The sequence below is a fragment of the Rana temporaria genome, chromosome 8, assembly GCF_905171775.1.
Source record: "Rana temporaria chromosome 8, aRanTem1.1, whole genome shotgun sequence".
NCBI classification, from domain to species: domain Eukaryota; kingdom Metazoa; phylum Chordata; class Amphibia; order Anura; family Ranidae; genus Rana; species Rana temporaria.
The window spans coordinates 159,306,748-159,333,133 of NC_053496.1; the positions used below are offsets into that span (position 1 = coordinate 159,306,748).

Sequence of the window (26,386 nt, forward strand, 5' to 3'; positions counted from 1 at the left end):
TCCATTGTCATTTTCACAGCGAAAAGTGCTATAAAAATGCACTGGTTACTGTGAAAATGACAATGGCCGTGAAGGGGTTAACCACTAGGGGCCGCTAAGGGGTTAAGTGTGCCCTAAGGGAGTGATTCCTACTATAGGGGGGCGTGGCTGGACGTGTGACGTCACTGATCGTCGTTTCCTATGACAGGGAACAGACGATCAGTGACAAGCCACAGAGAAGAACGGGGAAGGTTTGTTTACACTCACCTCTCCCCATTCTTCAGCTCCTGTGACCTGATCCGCGGTCACGGAGCTTCGCACCAGGTCGCAAGCGCGCGGACGTCGCGCACGGCTGGGCACTTAAAGGGCAATGTACCTGTACGTGCATGTGCCCAGCCGTGCCATTCTGCCGATGTATATCGGCGTTAGGCGGTCCACAAGTGGTTAAATTTTTTTTTTTTTTTTTTTTTTTTTCACGTCAGACTCTGCTCACGTATGGCCACGAGACTAGCTCACGGTTCGACCGCCCTTAGCGTCTCTCTTGTGGCTTCGCATCATCCGTGGAGTTTATTTTTCTTTTTCTTTCTTTTTTTTTTTTTTTTATATTAATTGTATGTTTAGATTCCTTTTCTATTGTACTATTACAGATTTGGTATTTTTAAACCATTCATTATTCTTTTACCGATTAACAAGTCTGACTGCGTTGCTTACTATTATACCATAACTTTATTATACCATAACTTATTCCCCCCCTTGTCCACCCCCCCTCCCCCCCCCCCCCCCTCCCCGGATCTGTGTGCCATGCAGTCTTCTCTTTGGTTTCTCACCTATATGCTTCTGCCATTCCCCGGACAAACTTTTCTGTAGATTTAAACACTTTCCATTTTTCCCAAACCACCCTATATTTGTCCTCTCCTCCTGTCTCTCCACAGGCAAGATACTCCATCTCTTCTATATATTCCACCCTTTCTATCCACTCTTTAATTGATGGCCTCTTTGGATGTAGCCAATTTTTGGGGATCAGAGCCTTTGCTGCGTTTAGCAACACTGGGACCAGAGTTGTTCCATATTGTTTTTTTTTTTTTTCAGTTCCATGAAACAAACAGATCAGCGGGCTGCATGGAATCCTCTCCCCTGTTATTTCTACAATATATTCCAAGATTTCTTTCCAGTATTCCTGTATTCTCGGGCAGTCCCACCATATATGCAGAGTTGTTCCTTTTTGCTTACAGTTTCTCCAGCATAACTCTGAGTTGTTTGGGTGGATCTTACTCATTCTTAATGGAGTCAAGTGCCATCTAACCATACATTTGTAGTTTGCTTCTATGGTGGTAATGTCCGAAGCGTGATTGTATACTGCACCTATCTTTTGTGATTTATCAATCCTTTTACCCAAATCGCTTTCCCACTTTTCTAAGAAGGGAAGTGTGTCCTGGGTCTCGAGCTCCGTTAATATCCCGTATGCCTTTGATATACCATGTTTCAGGGGCTTGTCCATATTGCATATTTTTTCTATTGGGTGTAATGTCTTGTCTTCCCTAATCGGTTGTGGTAGTGTGCTCACAAAGTGTTTTAACTGCAAATACTCCCATTCACTCATCCTTTGTTCCCCTTCTCCTATCTTTATATCTTGTCTTAATTTAATTTTTCCCCGTGTGACAATATCTTTTAATTTTTTCTCCCCCAATAACTTTCCAAAACGTGTTCCATTACCTGGTGGAACAAATTTTGTGCCTTCTAATGGGATTAATGGAGAGTTATACTCCCATTTTTCCCGTCTAAATATTGTGTCCCATATTCTAAATACGTTCCTTGTTATGCTATGTGTATTTGTGCCCAATTCCCTCATTTTTGGTGGTATCCATACATTTCTATTTAATTGTGTGCTGCTTAATATTTCTTCCATTTGTACCCATTTTTTTTTTGTGTGTGTATTTGACCATTCTACCAACCTAGCTAAATTAACAGCGAAATAATATCTTTTTATGTCAGGGAGCCCCAACCCCCCTCCTTTTTTTTTCATGCTCAACAATGAATAACTTAGTCTAGCCTTTTTACCTGCCCATATGTATTTCAAGATTACTGTTTTGATTACTTTAAAGAAACTTTGCGGTATTTTTATTGGGAGCATTTGGAGTTTGTATGTTATCTTTGGTAATATCATCATTTTAAACGCATTGATCTTACCTATCCAAGAAATACGTTTTTTTGCAAGATTTTTCAGGTCTTGATTAATGTCGTTAATTAAGGGGACAAAATTAACCGAGTAAAGTTTTTCAAGTGTTGATGTTATTTTTATTCCTAAGTACGTTATAGCTTCTTTTTCCCACAAGTGGTTAAATTGACTGTAAACCTACAAAAAAAAAAAAACGGCAAGACTTCAAGGCTACTTTCACAGTGAGGCGATTTGCAGGCGCTATAGCGCTAAAAATAGCCCCTGAAACAGCCTGAGAGCTTTCACACTGGGGCGGTGCGCTGTCAGGATGGTAAAAACTTTCTGTTAGCCGCATCTTTGAGGCGCTGTAGGGGGGGTGTATACACAGCTCCTAAAGCGCCCCTGCCCATTGAACCCCCGGTGATCTGCCGTGCTTGTTCCAGCTATCGTGGAAGTTCCAGCGCATGCGCAAGCTGATGTGCAAGCTGATGTGCTGAGATGGTTCCAGCTATCGGGAAAGTTCCTTCAAGGACTGCGCAGGCGCAAACTTGCTGACCGAACCGCGGCCGGCATCCAGGGCGACGTGGATTTCGAGGTAAGTGGCCAGGAGGCCGAGCGAGCGGAGTGAGCCGTCCGAGCGCAGCGAGGATGTGAGGCATCCTCCAATCCACGGGGATGTTAAAGAATGAGCCTGGATGCTGGGCGAGGTTCGGAGATTTCCGTCAGGAAGTTTGCGCCTGCGCAGTCAGTGAAGTAACTTCCCCGTTAGGGGAACATTGAGGACAAGTCACCGGCAAAGTACGGCTTTGCAGGCGGTTTTAACCCTTTTTTGGCCGCTAGCGGCTGAATAGCGCCGCAAGAACAATGGTAAAGCGCCGCTAAAAATAGCGGCGCTTTACCGCCGATGCCCCCCACCGCCTCACTGTGAAAGTAGCCAAAGGCATAATGAGCTGGTGTGCATCGCATAAGCCTGCGTAATTCAAAGTAGGCTGGTAGGGGGCGTGTTGTATGGAAATGAATCGTGACCCCGCGTAAATGACACGCCTAACGAACGGCGCATGCTCAGTATCACGTCGAATTTTCTCCGTAAATTACGCCGCCTCAATGGTTAGTCGACGTGAACGTAACCTACGCCGATCCCCATTCACGTACGACTTTCGCAAACGACGTAAAATACGACGCTGTGCCGACGTTTCCGACGTCCATACCTTAACATGACTTACCCCTGCTTTATGAGGGGTAAAGTTACGCCGGTCGTACGCCTTACGTAAACAGCGTATTTTAATACGCCGGGCGCAAGTACGTTTGTGAATCGGCGTATCTAGCTCATTTGCATATTTGACGTGGAAATATACGGAAGCGCCCCTAGCGGCCAGCGTAAATATGCACCCCGAGATACGACGGCGTAGGAGACTTACGCCGCTCCTATCTTGGCAACAGTGGCCCAGATTCATGAAGCAATTGCGCCTGTGTAACCATAGGTTACACAGCGCAATTGCTTACTTGCTCCGGCGTTACGAATGCTCCTGATTCAGGAACATCGTAACGCCGACTGCAGCCTAAAATCTGCGTGGCATAAGGCTCTTATGCCACGCATATCTTAGGCTGCATTCTTGCGATGACCGCTAGGGGGCGCTCCCATTGTGCTCAGTGTATAGTATGCAAATTGCATACTAACACCGATTCACAATGTTGCGCGAGCCCTGCGTACGCAATTTACGTCGTTTCCGTACGGTGTGTTTAGCGTAAGGCTGCCCCTTCTAATAGCAGGGGCAGCCAATGCTAAAGTATACCCGTCGTTCCCGTGTCGCGACGTTCGAATTTTACGTAATTTGCGTAAGTGATTCGTGAATGGCGCTGGATGCCATTCACGTTCACTTTGAAGCAAATGACGTCCTTGCGACGTCATTTGCTGCAATGCACGTCGGGAAAGTTTCCCGACGGAGCATGCGCTCTACGCTCGGCGCGGGAGCGCGCCTAATTTAAATGATTCCCGCCCCCTACGGGATCATTTACATTAGGCGCCCTTACGCAGAGCAAGTTTACACAGCGCACACGCAATTTACGGAGCTGCTGCTCCGTGAATCGCAGGTAGCGCAGGAAATTTGTAGCGTTTTTGCCCTGCGCCTCTGTAACTAAGGGGCAAATCCACCTGAATCCGGGCCTCTGAGGTGTATCTGATTCTTTGAATCAGGCGCCAAGATACGACGCCTCACATTCAGACTTACGACGGCGTATCTGGAGATACACCGTCGTAAGTTGTTTCTGAATCTGGCCCTTCCTCTTTAAAGGGGTGGTTCCCCTAAAAATAAACTTTTGACATCGCATTTAGCAAATAAATTACGATTAGAATCGGCTGGTTTTATTTAAAAAATACCTCCGTACGTATCGTTTCCTATATTCGGTCCCACCGCCACTTCCGGGTACGATGCAGGCGGTGGGCGTTCCTAATTGATGGACAGGCATCCGACCGACGCATCCATCGCGTCACGAGATGCCGAAAAAAGCCGAACGTCAGTGCGCATGCGCCGTATAGAGCCGCACCGACGTTCGGCTTTTTTCGGCATCTCGTGACGCGATGGATGCGTCGGTCGGATGCCTGTCCATCAATTAGGAACGCCCACCGCCTGCATCGTACCCGGAAGTGGCGGTGGGACCGAATATAGGAAACGATACGTACGGAGGTATTTTTTAAATAAAACAAGCCGATTCTAATTGTAATTTATTTGCTAAATGCGATGTCAAAAGTTTATTTTTAGGGGAACCACCCCTTTAAGCTGGAAGACTGAGGACATCTTGTGGCAGAATAGCATTACTGTGGGAAACACCTCTGGCTTGAAGGTGAGTATTACAGCCTGTGCTGCCTTTTTTTTTAGGAGACATTTAAAAACATATATAACAAAGGACAACTACTGCCAATAAAAAGACATTGCAGCCGCTTGCATTCACCTCTAATAAAATGGACAGGAGCAGCTCCTCGCAGTGACCGGTGGCCGGCCGCCATTTTATCGGAGACCAAGCTATAGGACACTCGCAGACAATCTTCATAACCTCCAAATAAGGACATGCCCATAGAGAAAAATCCCTTCGCCTGTACTCCTCCAATCAGCGGGCGACTTGGAACGAGGAAATGATGGTACCGCACACACCTAGGCTGCTCAGTACGCAAGCGGGTAGAAGGGCTCTCCACCAATCGCCGGGCGCGGATGGCGAGCCCGGTGATGACGTCTTTGGGCGCAGCGGCCAATCAGGGCTCACTAGGCCCGAGAGCAGAGCGGAGTGAAGTGTCGGGGAGACGCGAGCGGACGGAAGGATTTTTGGGGTGTCCCCGTGTTTTCCTGTCTTCGCCGAGGAGGTCGGTGGGAGTGGGAGGAAGCCGGAGAGCGGGAGGGGCCGTCTGTCTGTCAGCGGTACAGGTGAGGTGTGGGAGAATGGACTATGGGGGGTTCTATCAGCGGTGTGTGTGTCTTCCTCCTTCTCTACAGGTGACCCGGGCAGGGCTCTCCTCACCCCTTCATATACACAGGCCCTTCCTCCTCACCCATTGGGTGCCCACAGCTCTTCCTGGGGACACCTTCCATCCTCCCTGCATGGGCTCCTCTATAGTATTGGCTGATCATTATACAGGCTGGCTGGCTGTATGTTGTTGTTTATTATTATTATTTATTATTATTCAGGATTTATATGGTGCCAACAGTCTGCACCCACACAAGGGGCAGACAGTACAATTTATAATACAGTTGGAATCGGAGGGCCCTGATCCTCAGAGCTTACAATCTAATAGGAAGAGTCAAGTGATACCAAAGGTAAAACCTGTGTGGGGGGGATGGGCTGACGGAGATAATATAAGTACAGTAGTTGGGTGGAGGTGGCATTGGCTTCTCTGAAGGTAAGTGTTTTTCAGGGATCACCCAATTGGGGGGGGGGGGGGTAGGGATCACATGTATTAGAATGGGATGGACACCACTCTGCCAGCCGGCCCGTGTCCTGTAACGATCAGGAACCACCTCAGCCGATGTTCCCCTCCCTGACGTGTTTCGCCCCCCCAGCCCAACAGTGCTTGGTCGTAAAGGAGGGTGAAGCGAAATGCGTCAGTGGGGGTGGCTTGCAGAAAAGCGTAGTCCCTGATCGTTATAGGATTACGCTTTTCTAAAAAAACTGACGTGTTTTGCTCCACCCTGCTTTACGACTAAACCCTGTTGGGCAGAGGGGCGAAACCCGTCAGGGAGGGGATGTGGTTTGCAAGCAGCGGCTGAGGTTGTTCCTGATCTTTATCTCACATGTCTGGTTGGAAGAGCGGCGTCCATCTCATTCTAGAGCTGCACGATTCTGGCTACAATGAGAATCACATTTTGTTTGCTTAGAATAAAGATCGCATTTTGCGCCACCCTACTTTACGACTAAACCCTGTTGGGCAGAGGGGTGAAACCCGTCAGGGAGGGGATGTGGTTTGCAAGCAGCGGCTGTGGCCGTTCCGGATCTTTATCTCACATGGTCTGGTTGGGAGAGCGGCGTCCATCCCATTCTAGAGCTGCACGATTCTGGCTACAATGAGAATCGCATTTTGTTTGCTTAGAATGAAGATGGCGGTTCTCGCCGTGTAATATTGGCTTTCACGTTGTACCAAAAAAATCGGGGCTAACTTTACTGTTTAGTTTTTTTTTCATTTTAAATTCATTAACCACTTAAGGACCGGACCAATATGCTGCTAAATGACCCAAGGGGTTTTTACAATTTGGCACTGCGTCGCTTTAACAGACAATTGCGCGGTCGTGCGACGTGGCTCCCAAACAAAATTGGCGTCCTTTTTTCCCCACAAGTAGAGCTTTCTTTTGGTGGTATTTGATCACCTCTGCGGTTTTTATTTTTTGCGCTATAAACAAAAATAGAGCGACAATTTTGAAAAAAATGCAATATTTTTTACTTTTTGCTGCAATAAATATCCCCCAAAAACATATATACATTTTTTTTTTTTCCTCAATTTAGGCCGATACGTATTCTTCGACCTATTTTTGGTAAAAAAAAATCGCAATAAGCGTTTATCGGTTGGTTTGCGCAAAATTTATAGCGTTTACAAAATAGGGGATAGTTTTTTTTTTTTTTTTTTTTTTTTTACTACTAATGGCGGTTTTTATTTTTTTTCGGGACTGCGGCATTATGGCGGACACTTCGGACAATTTTGACACATTTTTGGGACCATTGTCATTTTCACAGCAAAAAATGCATTTAAATTGCATTCTTTATTGTGAAAATGACAGTTGCAGTTTGGGAGTTAACCACAGGGGGCGCTGTAGGAGTTAGTGTTCACCTAGTGTGTGTTTACAACTGTAGGGGGGTGTGGCTGTAGGTCTGACGTCATCGACCGAGTCTCCCTATAAAAGGGATCACTCGATCGATGCAGCGCCACAGTGAAGCACGGGGAAGTAATTTCCTAGCAGGCAATTGTTAACACCAAGTGACAGAAAAAGGTTTAGTCTTTAAGTGGTTAAACTGACCTCATTTACAGACCAAAGTTCATCCCCTTGGTCTAAAAGAACGAAATGTTACAATGTTTCTCTTTATCTCCCAGCGCTGAGGAATGTTGATAAACATTTGCCAGCTTTTTTTTTTTTTTTTTACGGCTCTGAGCAGAGCTCTGCACTTGTTACATAGACTCAAGGAAATGTCGGATTAAGATCGCGAGGGTGATGGAATCGAGATCGCGTTTTTTTTTTTTTAAAATGTTTTTTATGATTAATCGTGCAGCTCTATTACATTCTCATTCATGTTGTGTGTTTTTTAAAAAAAAAATTTGATGAATATAGCAAGATGCTGGGTGTTCGGTCAAAGTGCATCCCATTGGATAATGCCCCCGATGATCTGCGCAATTGTTCAATTCTCCTGCATGAGCAATGTGGCAGGCACGATCTGACGATTGCATTCTCCCTTTCTTAGATCGTCAGATAATGCCTCCGCCAATCTGCGCATGTGCGGTGTTGAAGTTGCACCAGCTGATCAACATATCAGCTGGAGCGCTGTTGCGTCCTGCACATGAGCAGATCGTCTGGGACATTATCTGACGAGGATGCACTATTCGATAGAACACCGGAACCCCTTTTCTGAGGATCAAAGGGAAGCATTTCCTCTTTAGCTTGAGTGACGCTCCAAGCTTTACACTTTGGTCGCAGATTGGGGTAAGCAGTTCCAGGGGATGGGGAAGGCTTGGGAGGAGGAGATGAGGAAGATAAGAGAATGATTTTTCCTCCTCTCATACTTGCCTCCAGGACTTCTTCAGAGCCTCTCCCATCCTCTGGAACTCCCTATCCCAATCTGTCCAACTATCTCCTACTCTGTCCACTTTCAGACGATCCCTGAAAAACTCATCTCTAAATGAGTCGGCACTCAATAAATCCTGTATACTAATGATTTCTCTGTATGATCTCCTTTAGCTACGTTCGCACTATCCTGTGGGGAAAAATGGAGCAGGTTATGGTGGAGAGTGACTGGCGTAGTGTTGGCTCTGTTGGGGAGCAGTGCTGTTTTTGGTGTTTTTTTTTTATTTTATTTTACTTTTCTAAGTTTTTTTACTTTTTATGAAAAAAATTATAAATGCACATATTTGTGCAGAAAAAAAATATGCGTTTATTTTTCCCACTGGAGCCTGGAAAGCATCACTAGATCATTGATACAATGTGGACTCCGGCAGACATGTCCTCCGGCTCTCAGCCTGAAAGCTGGAGGACTATGGAAGTGCTCATCAGCGCCCCCTGTAGCCCACTGAAATTACAAGTCCGGGTGCCGCTGTGGCAGATGGTCCTTGCAGTTTATTCATTCACAGGAAACTGAATGATGCGGCTGTGGGCGGAGCCCCGTGTAACTTTATTTCACAAAGTGACAGTAGGTTCAAGTAGAAGAACCCCCACCCGCTGTCACTGTGGGAGAAGGGGGCATGTGCTGGAAAATGTTACACCAGGTACTCTCGCCTCACTATACTTACCTCGGGGTTGCTGAGCTGACGGCACTCCCACAGTCGCTCCATTCCCGCGGTCGGGGATTCAAAAATATCCACTTTTTTCCCCTCTTCGGTTTGCAGCACTTTGAGGATGGACCAGATCGATTCATTGTGACTGTTTGTTAAGAATCGATCTGTTCTGTGCCAGGAGCGCTGCTCAGAATAGCAGGGACCGCTGTACTTGAGGTAGAATTCCAGCCTAAACCTAACTAGTCTTAAAATTATTGTAAGGCCCCTTTCACACGGGGCGGATCAGTATTGATCCGCCCCGTGAACCTCCGCTTGCTCAGCAGTGATCACTCCGTTGATCCCCGCTGAGCCAGCGGATGACAGGGCGGTCCCCGCACACTGTGCAGGGACCGCCCTGTCTTTTCTCCGCTCTCCCCTATGGGGGATCAGATGAACACGGACCGTCTGTCCCTGGGGTCGGATGTCAGCGGGCATGTCACCGCTGACATCCGCGGCTCCATAGTGCCAGTGTGAAAGAGCCCTAAAGTGTCTGTTATTTAAAAAGAAATAAGAAAAAACATGTTGTTCTTGCCTGCTCTGTAAATAACAAACATGCTATACTTGCCTGCTCTGTGCAGTGGATTTGCCCCGATTCTCCTCTTCTCGGGTCCTTCTTCGGTGCTCCTGGCCCCTCCCTCCCGCCGAGTGCCCCCAAAGTAAGTAGCCTTCTATGGGGGCAGCTGAGCTGCAGCTCCATGTGTCCATTCAGACACGGAGCTGTGGCTTGGCCCCTCCCCCTCTCTCTCCTGATTGGCTAACTCACTTTGACAGCAGTGGGAGCCAGTAGGATGCCTGGCTTTACACATACACAAACTTTGATGGCATCCCCGGTCTTAGTCCGTAGGGTTCAATATTGAGTTGGCCCGCCCTTTGCAGCTATAACAGCTTCAACTCTTCTGGGAAGGCTGTCCACAAGGTTTAGGAGTGTCTATGGGAATGTTTCACCATTCTTTCAGAAGTGCATTTGTGAGTTCAGGCACTGATGTTGGACGAGAAGGCCCGGTTCGCTGTCTCCACTCTAATTCATCCCAAAGGTGTTCTGTCGGGTTGAGGTCAGGACTCTGTGCAGGCCAGTCAAACATTCCCATTGACACACTCCTAAACCTTGTGGGGACAGCCTTCCCAGTGGAGTTGAAGCCGTTATAGCTGCAAGGGGTGGGCCAACTCGATATTAAACCCTAAGGACTAAGACGGGGATGTCATTAAAGTTCATGTGCGTGTAAAGGGTGGGCCAACTTCATATTGGACCCTATGAACCAAGACTGAGATGCCATTAAAGTTAATGTTGCGTAAAGACAGGTGTCCCAATACTTTTGGAAATATAGTGCAGTGTTTCTCAACTCCAGTCCTCAAGGCGCACCAACAGGTCATGTTTTCAGGCTTTCCATTATTTTGCACAGGTGATTTTATCAGTTTCACTGCCTTAGTAATTATCACAGCAGTTTCATCTGAGGGAAATCCTGTAAACATGACCTGTTGGTGCGCCTTGAGGACTGGAGTTGAGAAACACTGATATAGTGTATGTGCGCTCCCGTGTTTGCTGGAAGTGCATTTCCAGCACTGAGACCGAGCTGTCGCCATCAATCTGGAGCCAGGAGAAGCAGTACCTGATTATTGGATCACTATGATTAGCCAATCACAGCGATCACTACTGTAAAGATGCACTCGGTGCTGTTTCTTCTTCTTCTGTGAAAAGGAAAAACATACATAGTAGAGGAGAGTCTGGGGGGGGGGGGGGAGGATATAGATCTGGGCTTGATCTAGTTTAGTGAGCGTTGAAGTCGGTGTGTTTATAGGGGGGGGGGGGAAGGTTTTATATTTAAAGGGGTGTTCCAGGCATTTTTTTATGTTTATTAAAAGTCAGCAGCTACAAAAAGTGTATCTGCTGGCTTTTAATAAACATACACTTACCTGTGCCCAGGTCCAGTGATGTGCCGCTGGGAGCTTTGTTCCGGTCCCCCCCCCTTCACCGCCTCCACTGCAACTGTGGGCACCCGGCCGTGACAGCTTTCGGCTTCACGGCCGGGCACCCACTGCGCATGCGCGAGCGGCGCTGCGCCATCCGATTGGACAGGCGATCGCCTGGGACCTGTCACGTGTCCCAGGCGATCACCTACAGGGAGGGGCTGCCAAAAGGCGATTAAGTTATTCGCCTTTGCAGCCCTTCGGTGGAAGGAGGAAGTGGGACAGGAAGTCCCACTCCTCCTGAAGCCCCCCCCCCCCCCCCCCCCAAAAAAATAATTACATGCCAAATGTGGCATATAAGGGGGCGAGGAGTGGATTAAGCGGAAGTTCCACTTTTGGGTGGAACTCTGCTTTAATGTCAGTGTGTTTTTAGGTAGGGGGGGGGAAAAACCCCCCCACAAAATGCGTACTATTGTTTCTTGGCCCCACTACAGGTACAAAGAACGCATACTTGTGGCATCGCTGTGATTGTCAGGAGTAGAATAATTAATTTTCTGTGTTTTTTGGTTGGGGGTGGGTGATGTTAATGGCATAAAAATACACAGCTACATTTAAAAACACATTATTTATTTTTTTACCACCAAATTAAAGCCCAATCTAAAAAAAGAAAGGTATAATTCATCTGTATACACCAGTGACGGTGAACCTTGGCACCCCAGATGTTTTGGAACTACGTTTCCCATGACGCTCAGCTACACTGCAGAATGCATGAGCATCATGGGAAATGTAGTTCCAAAACATCTGGGGTGCCAAGGCTCGCCATCACTGGTATACACCAAGTCAGGGTTTCTCAACCACAGTTCACAGGAATACCATACCATAGGGTTCCTTGAGTGCTTTCTGCCTCTCGGAGAAGTTCCCGCTGACACCATTGATCCTTTTCTCTATCTGTAAGAGGGTAATTCTTTTCAATGATAAGTGTATGGAACATTCTTCCCACTGATTGGTATTTTTTGCCCCGGTGACCACGCTATACCTCCTATAGATACAGTGCAGTGAGTGTTGTCGTTGTAGGACTTTGTTCAGGTCTCGCGACATCACTTCCAGATTACTGGCATCCTAAAGTTGACCGTTTTAAAAAAAATTGAAAATATTCAAAATGCCAATCTTGGCGTTTTGAATACTTTTAAGTGCAGAGGAGGAGTCTTTTAGACCCCAGATCCCTCTATAAAGAGTACCTGTCACTGCTTATTACTGTCACAAGGGATATTTACATCCCTTTGACAGCAATAAAAGTAATTTTTTTTATTTTTTATTAACCACTTAAAACCTGGACCAAAATGCAGGTAAAGGACCTGGCCAGTTTTTGCAATTCGGCACTGCGTCGCTTTAACTGACAATTGCGCGGTCGTGCGACGTGGCTCCCCAAAAAAATTTGGCATCCTTTTTTTTTTTTCCACAAATAGAGCTTTCTTTTGGTGGTATTTGATCACCTCTGCGGTTTTCATTTTTTGCGCTATAAACAAAAATAGAGCGACAATTTTGAAAACAAAATCAATATTTTTTTCCTTTTTGCTGTAATAAATATCCCCCAAAAATTATATAAAAAAAACATTTTTTTTCCTCGGTTTAGGCCGATAGGTATTCTTCTACCTATTTTTGGTAAAAAAAAAAAAAAAAATCGAAATAAGCGTTTATCGATTGGTTTGCGCACAATGTATAGTGTTTACAAAATAGGGGATAGTTTTATGGCATTTTTATTAATAATTTTTTTTTTTCTACTAATGGCAGCGATTTTTTTTTTTTTTTCGTGACTGCAATATTTTGGAGGACACTTTTGTCACATTTTTGGGACAATTGTCATTTTCACAGCAAAAAATGCTATATAAATGCGTTGTTTGTTGTGAAAATTACAATTGCAGTTTGGGAGTTAACCACTAGAGGGTGCTGAAGGGGTTAAGTGTGACCTCATATGTGTTTCTAACTGTAGGGGGGATATAGGGAAACACAATCAATGACAGCGCCACAGTGAAGAACGGGGAAGCTGTGTTTACACACAGCTCTCCCCGTTCTTCAGCTCCGGGGACCGATCGCGGGACTCCAGCGGGTCCCGCGGCCGCAGAGCTTCGGACCGGGTCGCGGGCGCACGCCCGTGACCCACGGCTGGGCACTTAAAGAAGACGTACAGGTACGTGATTGTGCCCAGACGTGCCATTCTGCTGAAGTATATGTGCAGGAGGCGGTCCTTAAAGCGGGAGTTCACCCATTTGTAAAAAAAAAAAAATTTCTCCCCTTAGCTTCCTGCTCGTTGTGTCTAGGGGAATCGGCTATTTGTATTAAAATATGATCCGTACTTACCCGTTTTCGAGCTGCATCTTCTTCCGTCGCTTCCGGGTATGGGTCTTCGGGAGCGGGCGTTCCTTCTTGATTGACAGCCTTCCGAGAGGCTTCCGACGGTCGCATCCATCGCGTCACTCGTAGCCGAAAGAAGCCGAACGTCGGTGCGGCTCTATACTGCGCCTGCGCACCGACGTTCGGCTTCTTTCGGAAAATCGTGACGCGATGGATGCGACTCTCGGAAGACTGTCAATCAAGAAGGAACGCCCATTCCCGAAGCCCATACCCGGAAGCGACGGAGAGGATGCATCTCGTAAACGGGTAAGTACTGCACATATTTTAAAATAAATAGCCGATTCCCCTAGTAATAACGAGCAGGAAGCTAAGGGGGAAAAGTGCCCTCTAAGGGTGAACCCCCGCTTTAAGTGGTTAAAGGACAGTGTAAAAATAAAACCTTTTTAAATCTAAAGACTATCAGCACCTGATATTGGCTATCGGCCTGAAAGACAGCCGAAAAATCGGTATCGGTCGATCCCCTATTCTGGGTCACAGGAAAATATAAGTCAACGCACTTCTGTGACTCAAAAAAAAAAATGGCTTCGGCCATGATTCACCTTTTAGGGTTCTTGCATAAAGACCCCTGTGCCCATATAGCCTAAATTCTGGCATATCCCCCCCCCCCCCACCTGGGAAGGTGCTGTGTACAGCTGCCCATAGACAACTGTACAGCTCCCCCCCCCCCCCCCCCCAATATGCCTTTACGCTATGGGTGTTTATGTGAATATGGGTTTATGTATGGTCATTAATGTCTGAGTGACTGTATGTAGCACCCGGGCTTCCTGAGTGGAGAACTGAGCAGCCCTTCCCCCATGCAGTCCCAACACATAGACAGGAAAATTTTCCTGGAGTTCTATGAGTTCAGTTCAATGCATCACACAATCTGCTGCAGTGATTAAAGATCACTTGTGACATTTCAATGAATTTGGGGGGGGGGGGGGGGGGGGGGTGTAAACCATCCAATGTGTCATTAACCTCTTCCCGCCAAACACGCACATAAATGTGTGGCCATTCGACAGGTGGGCTTTAACGCCAAGAGGTTGCATATATGCAGCCCTATGTCAACACAAACATGCGCTGAGAGCGGGCACCCTGCACTTGTCTAGCACAGTCACCGGCGGGGTTGGGAAAGCTCCTGATGCATACTTGCAATCAGGAGCTTTCTGTTCATGTGACTTATGTGACAGCCAATCACAGAGGTCGTATGACCGGAATGCCCGCCTTCACCTCCCGGCATCTAGAAGTTCTTAAAGGGTCGGGAGGTGGAGGCGGGGAGGGGTTGATGCCTTTTCTGGAGTTGAGATTCAATTTCAGGTTTAGCTGTAAAGTGTCTACATCACTTTTATTTCGAGTTTAACCAATGGCAAACTTTTTTTTTTTTTTTTAGTTTTGAGTGGAGAGGGGTTAGAACACCTGTCAGTTTTTATTGCTGTCTGTGCCCCTGATGGGGAGATTCACACTTTGTCCTGTTTATTATTATCATTGAAAGTAAAAGAAAATCCCAAGTTTTGTATTGTCTCCAGAAAAGTAATAGAGCGGAAATCTTCCAATGGGGACTGGGGGTGCCTAAGAAATTCTCTTAATTTGCAGGGATTTCCTCTCACTTCCTGTGTGGCAATGGGGCAGGAAGTGAAGGCAAATCTCCACAATAGGATAGGATGGTGAAGAAAAATTGACGGGGTTAAAATTGGGGTTGAACCGATACTAGTATTGGTGTTCCGGCCTGTTTTATCCCCCGCTGTGTCATCCTCCTGGTCCCCCTGCGTGAAAAACCTTTACTGTAGCATGGCCTCCCTTAGGCTGGGTTCACACTACGATTTTCCCGTCCGTCAGCCGCATACGATTTATATGAAAAAACGTATGCGGCTGAAACGGACGTAAACGTATGGAACCGCACATATGTGCGTTTTCCATTGACATTAATGTTAAAAAAAAAAACGTATGCGTTTGCCATACTGTTTCAAAAACGGCCGCAAAACCGTGGTTGAACACGGTTTTGCGTACGTTTAAAAAACGTTTTGCCAGCAAATCGTACGCACCCGGATGCATCCGAGTGCATACGATTTGCAATGCATTGTCTGTCTATACGTTTTCCCATCCGGGCCCGTACGTTTTCAATACTGAAATCGTATGCGGCTGACGGACGGGAAAACCGTAGTGTGAACCCAGCCTTATACTTACCTGAGCCCTAACTCTGGTCGGTGTCTCTTGTCCTGATTGGATAGATTGATAGCAGCACAGCCATTGGCTCCCACTGCTGTTAATCAAATCCAATGGCGACGGGGGCGGAGGAGCTAGGAGGGACCCCAGAAGAAGATCGGCGAGTATATCAATATTTGTAAACAACTGGCACCGGTGCAACCGTAGTTTTAAAAAAATTAAAATAAAAAATAGTTTTTGCCCAAGTTCTACTTTACCCCATCCAGGACACACTGGGTGATTGAGCAACTACAATGCCAGTTGTGCAAATGAGAGCCCAAATTGTGCATGAAACAATTAGTCTAGGGAGGTGAAATTGGGCAATCAAAAGTGTTGCCGGTCTTGAGTGTTCTAGTTGTGCCAGCCTGCAGCTGTGTCATAGTCCAACTATAGATTACATGGGTGGTTCCGTATTGGTTCCAGTTCACAAGAAAGATGTCCTGGAATTGGTAAGATTACAAGTCCATTGCAGAGGAGGATAGAAGGCTGATCACACTATAATACTAAATGATATCCTTATTCTCCAAAAATCATCCCTACGCATCAAACTGTTTAACCACTTCAGCCCCGGACCATATTGCTGGTCAATGACCGGGACACTTTTTTGCGATTCGGCACTGCGTCGCTTTAACTGACAATTGCGCGCTCGTGTGACGTGGCTCCCAAACAAAATTGGAGTCCTTTTTCCCCCACAAATAGAGCTTTCTTTTGGTGGTATTTGGTCACCTCTGTGGTTTTTATTTTTTGCGCTATAAACAAAAATAGAGTGACAATTTGAAAAATATATAAAAAAACTTTTTTCCCCTCAGTTTAGGCCGATACGTATTCTTCTACATATTTTTGGTAAAAATATTCGCAATAAGCGTTTATTGATTGGTTTGCGCAACAGTTATAGCGTCTACAAAATAGGGGATAGCTTTATGGCATTTTTATTAATAATTTTTTTTTTTACTAGTAATGGCGGCGATCAGCGATTTATTTTTTATTTTTATATCGGTACTGTGACCTTATGGCGGACACTTTTGACACATTTTTGGGACCATTGGCGTTTTTATAGCGATCAGTGCTATAAAAAAAGCATTGATTACTATAAAAATGCCACTGGCAGGGAAGGGGTTAACACTAGGCGGTGAGGAAGGGGTTAATTATGTTCCCTGGGTGTGTTCTAACTAAAGGGGGGGTGGGAATGACTTGGGGAAATGACAGATCGCTCTTTATACATTGTGTGAACAGACGGTCAGGCATTTCTCCCCTGACAGGACTGGGAGCTGTGTGTTTACAAAAACTAGGCTTTACAATCTTTAAGGCCCCTTTCAGACTGGGGCGGGAGCCGCGGTGGTGGTATAACGGCGCTATACCGCCGGGATTGCCGCGGGAATCGGCTGCTAGCGGTGCGGTATTAACCCCCGCTAGCGGCCGATAAATGGTTAATACCGCCTTCTATAGAGGCGTATTGCGGGCGGTATTGCAGCGGTTTCAATGGGAAAGAGCGGTATACACGCCGCTCCTCTCACCGCTCCAAAGATGCTGCTGACAGGAGATTTTTTTGTCTCCCGCCAGCGCATCGCCTCAGTGTGAAAGCCCTCGGGCTTTCACATTGAGTCTGCAGTGAAGGAGTTTTTCAAGCGGGATAGCAGCGCTGTTTTTAGCGCTGTACCGCCTGAAAAACTCCTCCAATGTGAAAGGGGCCTAAGGCCCCTTTCAGACTGGGGCGTTTTTCGGGCGTTATTACCAGGGCTGTGGAGTCGAGGAGTCGGAGTCGGGGGAAATTTTGGGTACCTGGAGTCGGCAAACAATGCACCGACTCCGACTCCTACTAAATTTAGATTGGAATAAAAAAAAAAAAAAAGCAAGTTTAAATGTCCCAATTCACAAAAAGTTATAATTAATGACTTCTCTACTGTAAGAATAAAGACCAATGCATGCAGTGCCTCACGTAACCGCAAAACGAACACGTTAAGTGACCGTAAAGAAGCATGCTTTTCATGTGCTTCACTATATGGCACGCAACGCACAATTAGGAGCTGCAATACTTATACTTTCCATAGTGTTGTGTTCTGCTTTTACAGGGAACGCATGTTAGAGAACCAGTAAGTGTCCAAATAAAAAAATTCCAACAGGAGTTTTTAAAGCACTAAAAGAAGTTGAAAAGTATGATCGCTCATCAAAACTTACTGTTGAAGAAGCCATCCTTGTTTATCCAGAGATCGTTAGTGATGTGGCCAGAATAGTTACTGCAATGCCACCCACCCAAATCAGTGTCGAAAGATTATTTTCAGCCCTAAAAATCATAAAGTCTGACTTAAGAGCCTCTATGAAAGAGGATCTGGCAGAGGCAATTCTCTTCCTTAGAACTCTACATTGAATTGATTTGCATTTGCTAAGCCTAGAACTACATTTCAAGATTAATATAAACCATTTCTAGGTTTTGCAGATTTTGTTTTTGGTTCATTATAGATGAGCTTTGTTTTTGTTCTAAAACAACCAAATAATGTGGTTTCTATTTTTGAACTGGTAAAGATCCTGTTCCTGATGTTTATGCCTGCTGCTACTATCCAGCCACTTGATTGTTTTCATTGTGTTTGTCTTTTGCTTAAACTGTGCAATACAGTAGACTGTTGGCTTCCCAGCCAGTAGTCCTGTGGTAGGTTGCGTTTCTTTCCCTCAAGGAATGTATAAAATACATTCGCATATTAATACAGAGGAGTCGGAGTCGGAGTCGGAAGTACATAAAACTGAGGAGTCGGAACATTTATCTACCGACTCCACAGCCCTGGTTATTACAGCGTTTTTCGAGCGAAGCCTCATCTGCAATCCCAATGTGCTGGTAAAGCACCACTAAGACCCTAAAGTTTTAGGGTGTTTTTGCAGTGCCTCGGTGTGAAAGGGCAAGGCGTTTTTACAGCGCTTTTCAATTCATTTCAATGGAGAGGGGCGTTTTTGGAGCGTTTTTTTTCAGCGCTCAAAAGCTGCTCCAAAGATGCTGCTTGCAGGAATCGGTGTGAAAGGGTCCATTGAGATGCATTGAGTGCGTTTTATGAGCGCTATTTTTAACGCTAAAACTCTGTAAAAACGTTTCAGTGTGAAAGGGGACTTAAAGTGGAGTTCCAGACGTTTTTTGTGTGTGGGTTTTGCAGCCACCTAAACCCTCGATTCTCTTCCATGTCTCGCGCCGGCATTGCAAGTGTGGGCACCCGGCTGTGACAGCTGGGTGTGCACTGCGCATGTGTGAGTCACTCTGCGCCTCCTCAATGACTGGGCAATCTTCTGGGGCCTATGACATGTCCCAGAAGATTGCAGAGGGAGAGGAAAACTTCCTAGGCGGCCTGAGCGGAAGTGGTTGTCTCTCCCCCCCCCCCCCCCCCCCTTCCGCTCGCTGGTGTTTCTCTGGCTTGCCGTTCTCACTGCCTTTTTTTTTTTTTTTTAATAATCCTGATGCTTTTAATGGTAGAGTAGAGATCTGGGGTCTCCATAAAGTGATCCTCTCATCCCTTATTTCTATCACAAGCGACGTTTACATTTCTTATGATGGGCATAAAAGTGAGTACATTTTTTTTAAAGGGGCAGTTTAAAAATGTAAATAATTAAAAATTTTTTTTTTTTTTTTTTTTAACTCCCCCCCACAGTCCCTCTGCACAGAAGTGAACGCATACATAGGTCGCACATGCATATGTAAACGGTAGGTGTTGGCACCACACACATGAGGTATCGCTGCGAGTGCTATAGCGAGAACAATAATTATAGTAAAGAACCTTTGCGCAAATACCATGTGACATAAACAAAATTGCCATTTAGAGTCTCTGTTGATTTTTTTTTTTTTACATGTAAACAAATGGTGTTGGTAAACTCCTGGTCCTTAACCACTTCCCATCCGGGCATCAAATTTTTAAGGCCACAAGGTGGCTCGAAAATGCCAGGAGGCCGTCAATATACGGCCTTCCGCCGCTGGGGGGGGCGTGCGCGCCTGCTGCGTCACTCAGGTGCCGATGCGTGTGCCTGGCGGCCGCGATGTGTAGACACAGAGCTCCACCTCATGTCAGGGAGAGGATACCGATGCTTGGTCCCTTGTACATAGGGACAACCATCGGTCACCTCCCCCAGTCAGTCCCCTCCCCCCCACAGTAAGAATCACCTAGCAGGGAACACATTAACCCCTTGATCGCTCCCTAGTGTTGACCCCCTCCCTGCCAGTCACATTTATACAGTAATTCGTGCATTTTTATAGCACTGTTCGCTGTATAAATGTGAACCCTCCCAAAAATGTGTCAAAAGTGTCCGATGTGTCTGCCGTAATATCGCAGTCCTGACAAAAATCGCAGATCGCTGCCATTACTAATAAATAAAAAAAATGTCAGTTCTATCCCCTATTTTGTAGGCGCTATAACATTTGCGCAAACCAATCACTATACGCTTATTGCAATTTTGGTTAAAAAAATTAATAAAAAATATGTAGAAGAATACGTATCGGCCTAAACTGAGAAAAAAAATTGTTTAAAAAAAAAATAAAAAAAATTAAATTGGATATTTATTATAGCAAAAAGTAAGAGTTTTTTTTTGTTTGTTTTTTAAAGTTGTCGCTTTATTTATGTTTATAGCGCAAAAAATTAAAACCGCAGAGATGATCAAATTTTATGTCGCGGTCACGCAAAAAATCGCTGATCGCCGCCATTAGTAGTAAAAAAAAAAATTATGCTTATTGCATATTTTTTTTTTAACCAAAAATAGGTAGAAGAATACGTATCGGCCTAAACTGAGGAAAACGTTTTTTATACATTTTTGGGGGATATTTATTATAGCAAAAAATAAAAAATATTGCATTTTTTTTCGAAATTGTCGCTTTATGTTTATAGCGCAAAAAATAAAAATCGCAGAGATGATCAAATACCATCAAAAGAAAGCTCTATTTGTGGGGGTAAAAGGATGTCAATTTTGTTTGGGAGCTACGTCGCACGACCGCGCAATTGTCATTCAAAGCGCGACAGTGCTGATAGCTGAATTTTCGCCTGGGCAGGAAGGGGGTCTATGTGCCCAGTAAGCAAGTGGTTAAAGAAGAGCTCTGTTCATTTCTTTGTTTTAAAGTCTGCAGCTACAAAAACTGTAATAAACACACACACTCGCCTGTCCCGTGATCCAGCGATGTCCTCCCTTGAGCCATCGCCTGTCTGCCTCTTCTCTCCCCAGCGCCGGTGACTTGTTAGTATTGTCCCACTATCCAGATGGTTCCTGTAAGGACTGCGCAGGCGCAATTCTTGCCAAAGGAAATCTCCGAACCTCGGCCAGCATCCAGGCTCATTCCTTAACATCCCCGTGGATTTGAGGATGTTAAAAAGAAAAAAAAAAAAGCCAGGAGGCCGAGCGAGCCGTCCGAGCGACGCAAGGACTTGAGGCCGACTGGCCACTTTCCTCAAATTCCACGTCGCCCTGGATGCCGGCCGAGGTTCGGGGATTTCCGTCGGCAAGGATTGCGCCTGCGCAGTCCTAACAGGAACCATCCTGATAGCCGGAACCATATTGGCAGATCACCGGCATTTCAAATATGGACACCCAGCTGTGACCGTTTGCGGCTTCACAGCCGAGTATGCACTACGCATACGCGAGTCGTGCTGTGTGTCCTGAATTGTCCGGCAGTCATCTGTGACGTGTTCCACATGACTGCAGGGAGGGATGGGGAGATCAAGTGGAAGTTGGAATAGTTACTTGTCAAAACTAAGTTGGCCCCCCCAAAAAAAAATTACATGCCAAAAGTGGAGGAGGAGGCGTACTTAACCACTTAAGGACCGGACCAATATGCTGCTAAATGACCCAAGGGGTTTTTACAATTCGGCACTGCGTCGCTTTAACAGACAATTGCGCGGTCGTGCGACGTGGCTCCCAAACAAAATTGGCGTCCTTTTTTCCCCACAAATAGAGCTTTCTTTTGGTGGTATTTGATCACCTCTGCGGTTTTTATTTTTTGCGCTATAAACAAAAATAGAGCGACAATTTAAAAAAAAAAATATTTTTTACTTTTTGCTATAATAAATATCCCCCAAAAACATTTATAAAATTTTTTTTTCCTCAGTTTAGGCCGATACGTATTCTTCTACCTATTTTTGGTAAAAAAAATCGCAATAATCATTTATCGGTTGGTTTGCGCAAAATTTATAGCGTTTACAAAATAGGGGATAGTTTTATTGCATTTTTATTATTATTATTTTTTTTTACTACTAATGGCGGCAATCAGCGTTTTTTTTTTTTTTCTTGTTTTTTTTTTTTTTTTTTTTCGTGACTGCCACATTATGGCGGACACTTCGGACAATTTTGACACATTTTTGGGACCATTGTCATTTTCACAGCAAAAAATGCATTTAAATTGCATTGTTTATTGTGAAAATGACAGTTGCAGTTTGGGAGTTAACCACAGGGGGCGCTGTAGGATTTAGTGTTCACCTAGTGTGTGTTTACAACTGTAGGGGGGTGTGGCTGTAGGACTGACGTCATCGATCGAGTCTCCCTATAAAAGGGATGACTCGATCGATGCGCCGCCACAGTGAAGCACGGGGAAGCCGTGTTTACATACGGCTCTCCCCGTTCTTCAGCTCCGGGTAGCGATCGCGACAGAGCGGCTATAAACGAATAGCCGCGCCGTCGTCCCGGATCGCTCCCCGTGGAAATCCGACCGCCGCATGTAGCGGGGGGGGGGTCCCGATCGGACCCCCGACACGCGGAAAGGCAGGGACGTACAAGTACGCCAATGTGCCTGTCCGTGCCATTCTGCCGACGTATATCTACATGCGGCGATTAAAGGGGAACCTCCCCTTTTGGAGCGCCGCTTTAAGTGGATATTCTGTGAGTGAGCAGAGGGTAGCGTGAAAGGCGGGTGCAGGAACTGACTGTATGCAGTGGGGGAGGGGAGTGTATAGGGATCAATATCGCTTGATACTGCCTGTGGATGAACCAGATTGGCAACTTTTTATATTGTTACAACTCCAGGTTATTGGCGGGGATTTGTCGGCGCACAATAAAATGTCAATGAGCCCTTTGTCTGGTGACCATTGTCTCCAAGTTTCGGCAAAATGAAATTGTTATTGTCGCCGAAACAGGAGGAAATCTTCCAATCAGGACGCCTGTTCTGATGACTTCTGCTTAAGAGGGGATTTTCCTTGTTGTGTCTAAGATTTTTCTTTTCTGTGTCTTTTATGTAACCATGCTCAGTGCTTTCTCTAATACCAATGTAGTATCTTCTTCCTTTTGTATGTTTTTCCACGTTGTGATTGTTCTACTGATTTGTTTTTCACAGGTTGTGAATTAATCCAGGAGTGCAGCACCAGCCTACGGCCTGAACCCCCGCCCCCCCCCGAGTGTCATCAGCCACATGGATTACCAGGGGATTAGCGCAAGGAGGGAGACGGACTAATAAGGGGAGGGGGCAAAGGGTTGCAAGACATTGTACGCTCCCCTCACTCTGGAGATTTGGAGGAGGGGAGGCTTTTTCACCCTCATCGGCCCCCGAATTATTAGCAGCTGCCTGCAAGCCCCTTTGATTTATCATGCCGGGGCTTATTCAATAGCTTCTGTAGAGCTGCCCGTTCCCCACATCTCATTTCAAATCTATTTCTCCCATTGCCTACAAGTGCTGCGTGGGGATATGCTGTACACCCTAGTGCCCTCCTCCCATCTCCACGATGCCTGCAGGAACTGTCAAGTCTTTCAAACCCAGCAAGTACATCCCTGTGACCGCAGCAACTGTGTTTCTGGTGGGCTCCACGACGCTCTTCTTCGCTTTCACGTAAGTCTCACAAGTCACTCACACCTTTTCTCGAAGTGTGTAATTACATTTGTTCTCCTCATTTGTCTGATTCTTCACTTTGCACGGATATTACTAGTTGCCATGGATGATTCGGGGACACATTGTGCGGAGAGAAATGAATGCTGACCTTACAGGTGTAATAATGGAAATGTAGAGACTGCTATTGCTGGCAGACTTCTGAAAAGTCAACATTTTCTGGCTCGCTTGAAGTTCGGTTTTGGTTCGCGGACCAATCAGTTCTGCAGATCTGATTTAACTTGCTTCACACTTGTTTTGGGTCATTTAACCACTTAATACCCGGACCAAAATGCAGGTAAAGGACCTGGCCAGTTTTTTGCGATTCGGCACTGCATCGATTTAACTGACAATTGGCTCCCAAACAAAATTGGCGTCCTTTCCCCCCCCCCCCCCCACAAATAGAGCTTTCTTTTGGTGGTATTTGATCACCTCTGCGGTTTTATTTTTTGCGCTATAAACAAAAATAGAGCGACAATTTTGAAAAAAATTCAATATTTTTTCCTTTTTTGCTATAATAAATATCCAAATGCATTGTTTACTGTGAAAATGATGATTGCAGTTTGGGAGTTAACCACTAGGGGGCACTGAAGGGGTTAAGTGTGACCTCATATGTGTTTCTAACTGTAGGGGGGCGGGGCTGGACTTGTGATGTCATTGATCGTGTTTCCCTATATCAGGGAACACACGGTCAATGACAGCGCCACAGTGAAGAACGGGGAAGCTGTGTTTACACACACCTCTCCTCGTTCTTCAGCTCCGGGGACCGATCGCGGGACTCCAGCGGCGATCGGGTCCCACGGTCACGGCTGGGCATTTAAAGAGGACGTACGTGTTCGTGCTTGTGCCCAGCCGTGCCATTCTGCCGACGTAAATGTGTAGGAGGTGGTCCTTAAGTGGTTAAAGAGAAAATAATCAAGCCAGGTTATTGAATGGAAAGCCAGGCTACTAGTATTGTCAGGAGGAGGCTAGAAATGGCAGCTTTCATATTTCTTAATGGGGTTTCTCTTAAAGTGACCCTGTCGGCACAAGTAGAAGAGGAGACATGCCATTCCAGGGTTGAATACCCTTTCCCCCTGTCGCACTCGTGGTTCCTTTTTCCAGCTTGTAGTGATCCAAGATCCAGTAGGAGAAACCAATTTGTGTGATGAGTATCGGGACATCCCTACTAACCAGCATGCTCTTCAAGTTGAGGATGCTGGTTTACAGTCTTCATCAGGATGACTCCTGGTCATAGGTTTAGTTTTAGTGTCACTCTTTTAGGGCTGGGGGAAAAAATCGGCTTGAATAGAGTTGGGAGATCAAATCGATTTTTTTTTTTCTTCCCCCCCCCCCCCATAGACCCGGCACTACGCAGACTAGGCCGAAGCCACGGCCTTGCCTAAAAAATCCTGCCCGCAGCTCGCCACGATCCTGGGAAAAGGCCGCAGGGCCGGACGCCGTGGCCTTTTCCCAGGATCGCGGCGAGCTGCGGGCAGGATTTTTTTAGGCGAGGCTTCAGCCTAGTCCGCGGCTTTTTCCCACGATCGCGGTGGACTAGGCCGAAGCCGCGGCTGTGCACTTTTTTTTTTTTTATCCCCCTCCAGGTCAATACTGTAAAATCTGAGTTTTCTCAGAGAACCTCTCTCCTCCGGGTCCTAAACCACCTGGATGGTGCACTAGCTGCTGATATACAGATCAGTGTTGGGAAGCCATTATTTACTTGACTTTTTATAAGGAAATCTTGTTAATGGTTGGTATTTCTCTGGACACACGTCACGTGTGGCCGGCCTTAGTCTGATGTGCTAGGCCAGGTCACCTAGGACCATGGAAACTGATTCCAGTTGTAACCCCTTGGAAGTCAATATTGAATTGTGAAAATGTAAAATTATGATAAAGCTTCTCCTTCAAAAAGTTTTCTTTTTGTTCTTGATGAATTTTGCAATGTACAGGTTGTGGTTCTGTATGTAATTCTAGAATAAAATGGAACCAGTTCCAAAGACGTATCTCACACCCACATCCTGTATTCCAGGAATAAGCAATTAGCGGACCTCCAGCTGTTGCAAAACTACAAGTCCCATCATGCCTCTGCCTCTGGGTGTCATGCTTATGGCTGTCAGAGTCTTGCTATGCCTCATGGGACTTGTAGTTCTGCAACAGCTGGAGGTCCGCTAATTGCATATCCCTGCTGTATTGGATACAATAAGAGATAAACTTGGGAATAAATGGGAGAAACTCCCTACCCAGAGGGAAAGTAGGACTTTGAAGGGTGTGAGATTGTCGGGTGAACAAATATATTCAAAAAATGTAACTTATTGTAGAAACCATACAAGTATATCATACAAACATGTAGATGTGCATAATTGCATTGCTAATATAAGCCAATACTTGTTCATGTGCATAGAGTAATCCAACGCATTTCGCAGCGCTGCTTCTTCAGGGAAAACACAATATGCATCTTTATTAACATCAAATTTCGAAGAGATATTCTGGTCACATCACAAAATAGATCAATTAATTCAATAATGATGGCATAACAACTGCATTAACTAGAAATGTGCTCACCCAATTCATCATAAATTGGCTATATAATGTTGCTGCCAGTGCGGGAGGAGATCCTGTCGACGCGCGACCATATAGTGCCAGAACTTGGGACAATGTCGTCTGGACACTGGACCGTGCCCTAGGCAGATACAGGCAGGTAAAACTTGTATGTCTGAAATATTAATACTTCTAGGTAGGGTTGTCCCGATACTAGTATCGGTATCGGGACCGATGCCAAGCATTTGCACTTGGGCAAATGCTCCCGATGCTTCACCCGATACTTGTACAGTCAGCGGTGATCAGTGCGTGGAGAAGTTACAAGCACCGATCACCGCTGTATAGATTTAAAAGTAATTTCTCTGCTTCCCCCCCCCCCCCCAGCTTTCAGCTGCTTTAAAATCAGCGGTGATCGGTGCTGGCAACTCCC

General features: G+C 45.9%; 1 protein-coding gene across 1 annotated transcript in view; it reads left to right on the plus strand.

Annotated features, from left to right (window-relative positions):
• Window positions 1-5,336: 5,336 nt before the first annotated feature.
• ZDHHC5 (zinc finger DHHC-type palmitoyltransferase 5) overlaps window positions 5,337-26,386 on the plus strand; it is a 99,461-nt gene continuing 78,411 nt past the window's right edge. The window contains exons 1-2 of the mRNA XM_040321022.1: window positions 5,337-5,550; window positions 22,912-23,400. Coding sequence (XP_040176956.1) covers window positions 23,297-23,400 — 104 coding nt within the window. The 5' untranslated portion in view covers window positions 5,337-5,550; window positions 22,912-23,296. The remainder of the gene's footprint in view (window positions 5,551-22,911; window positions 23,401-26,386) is intronic.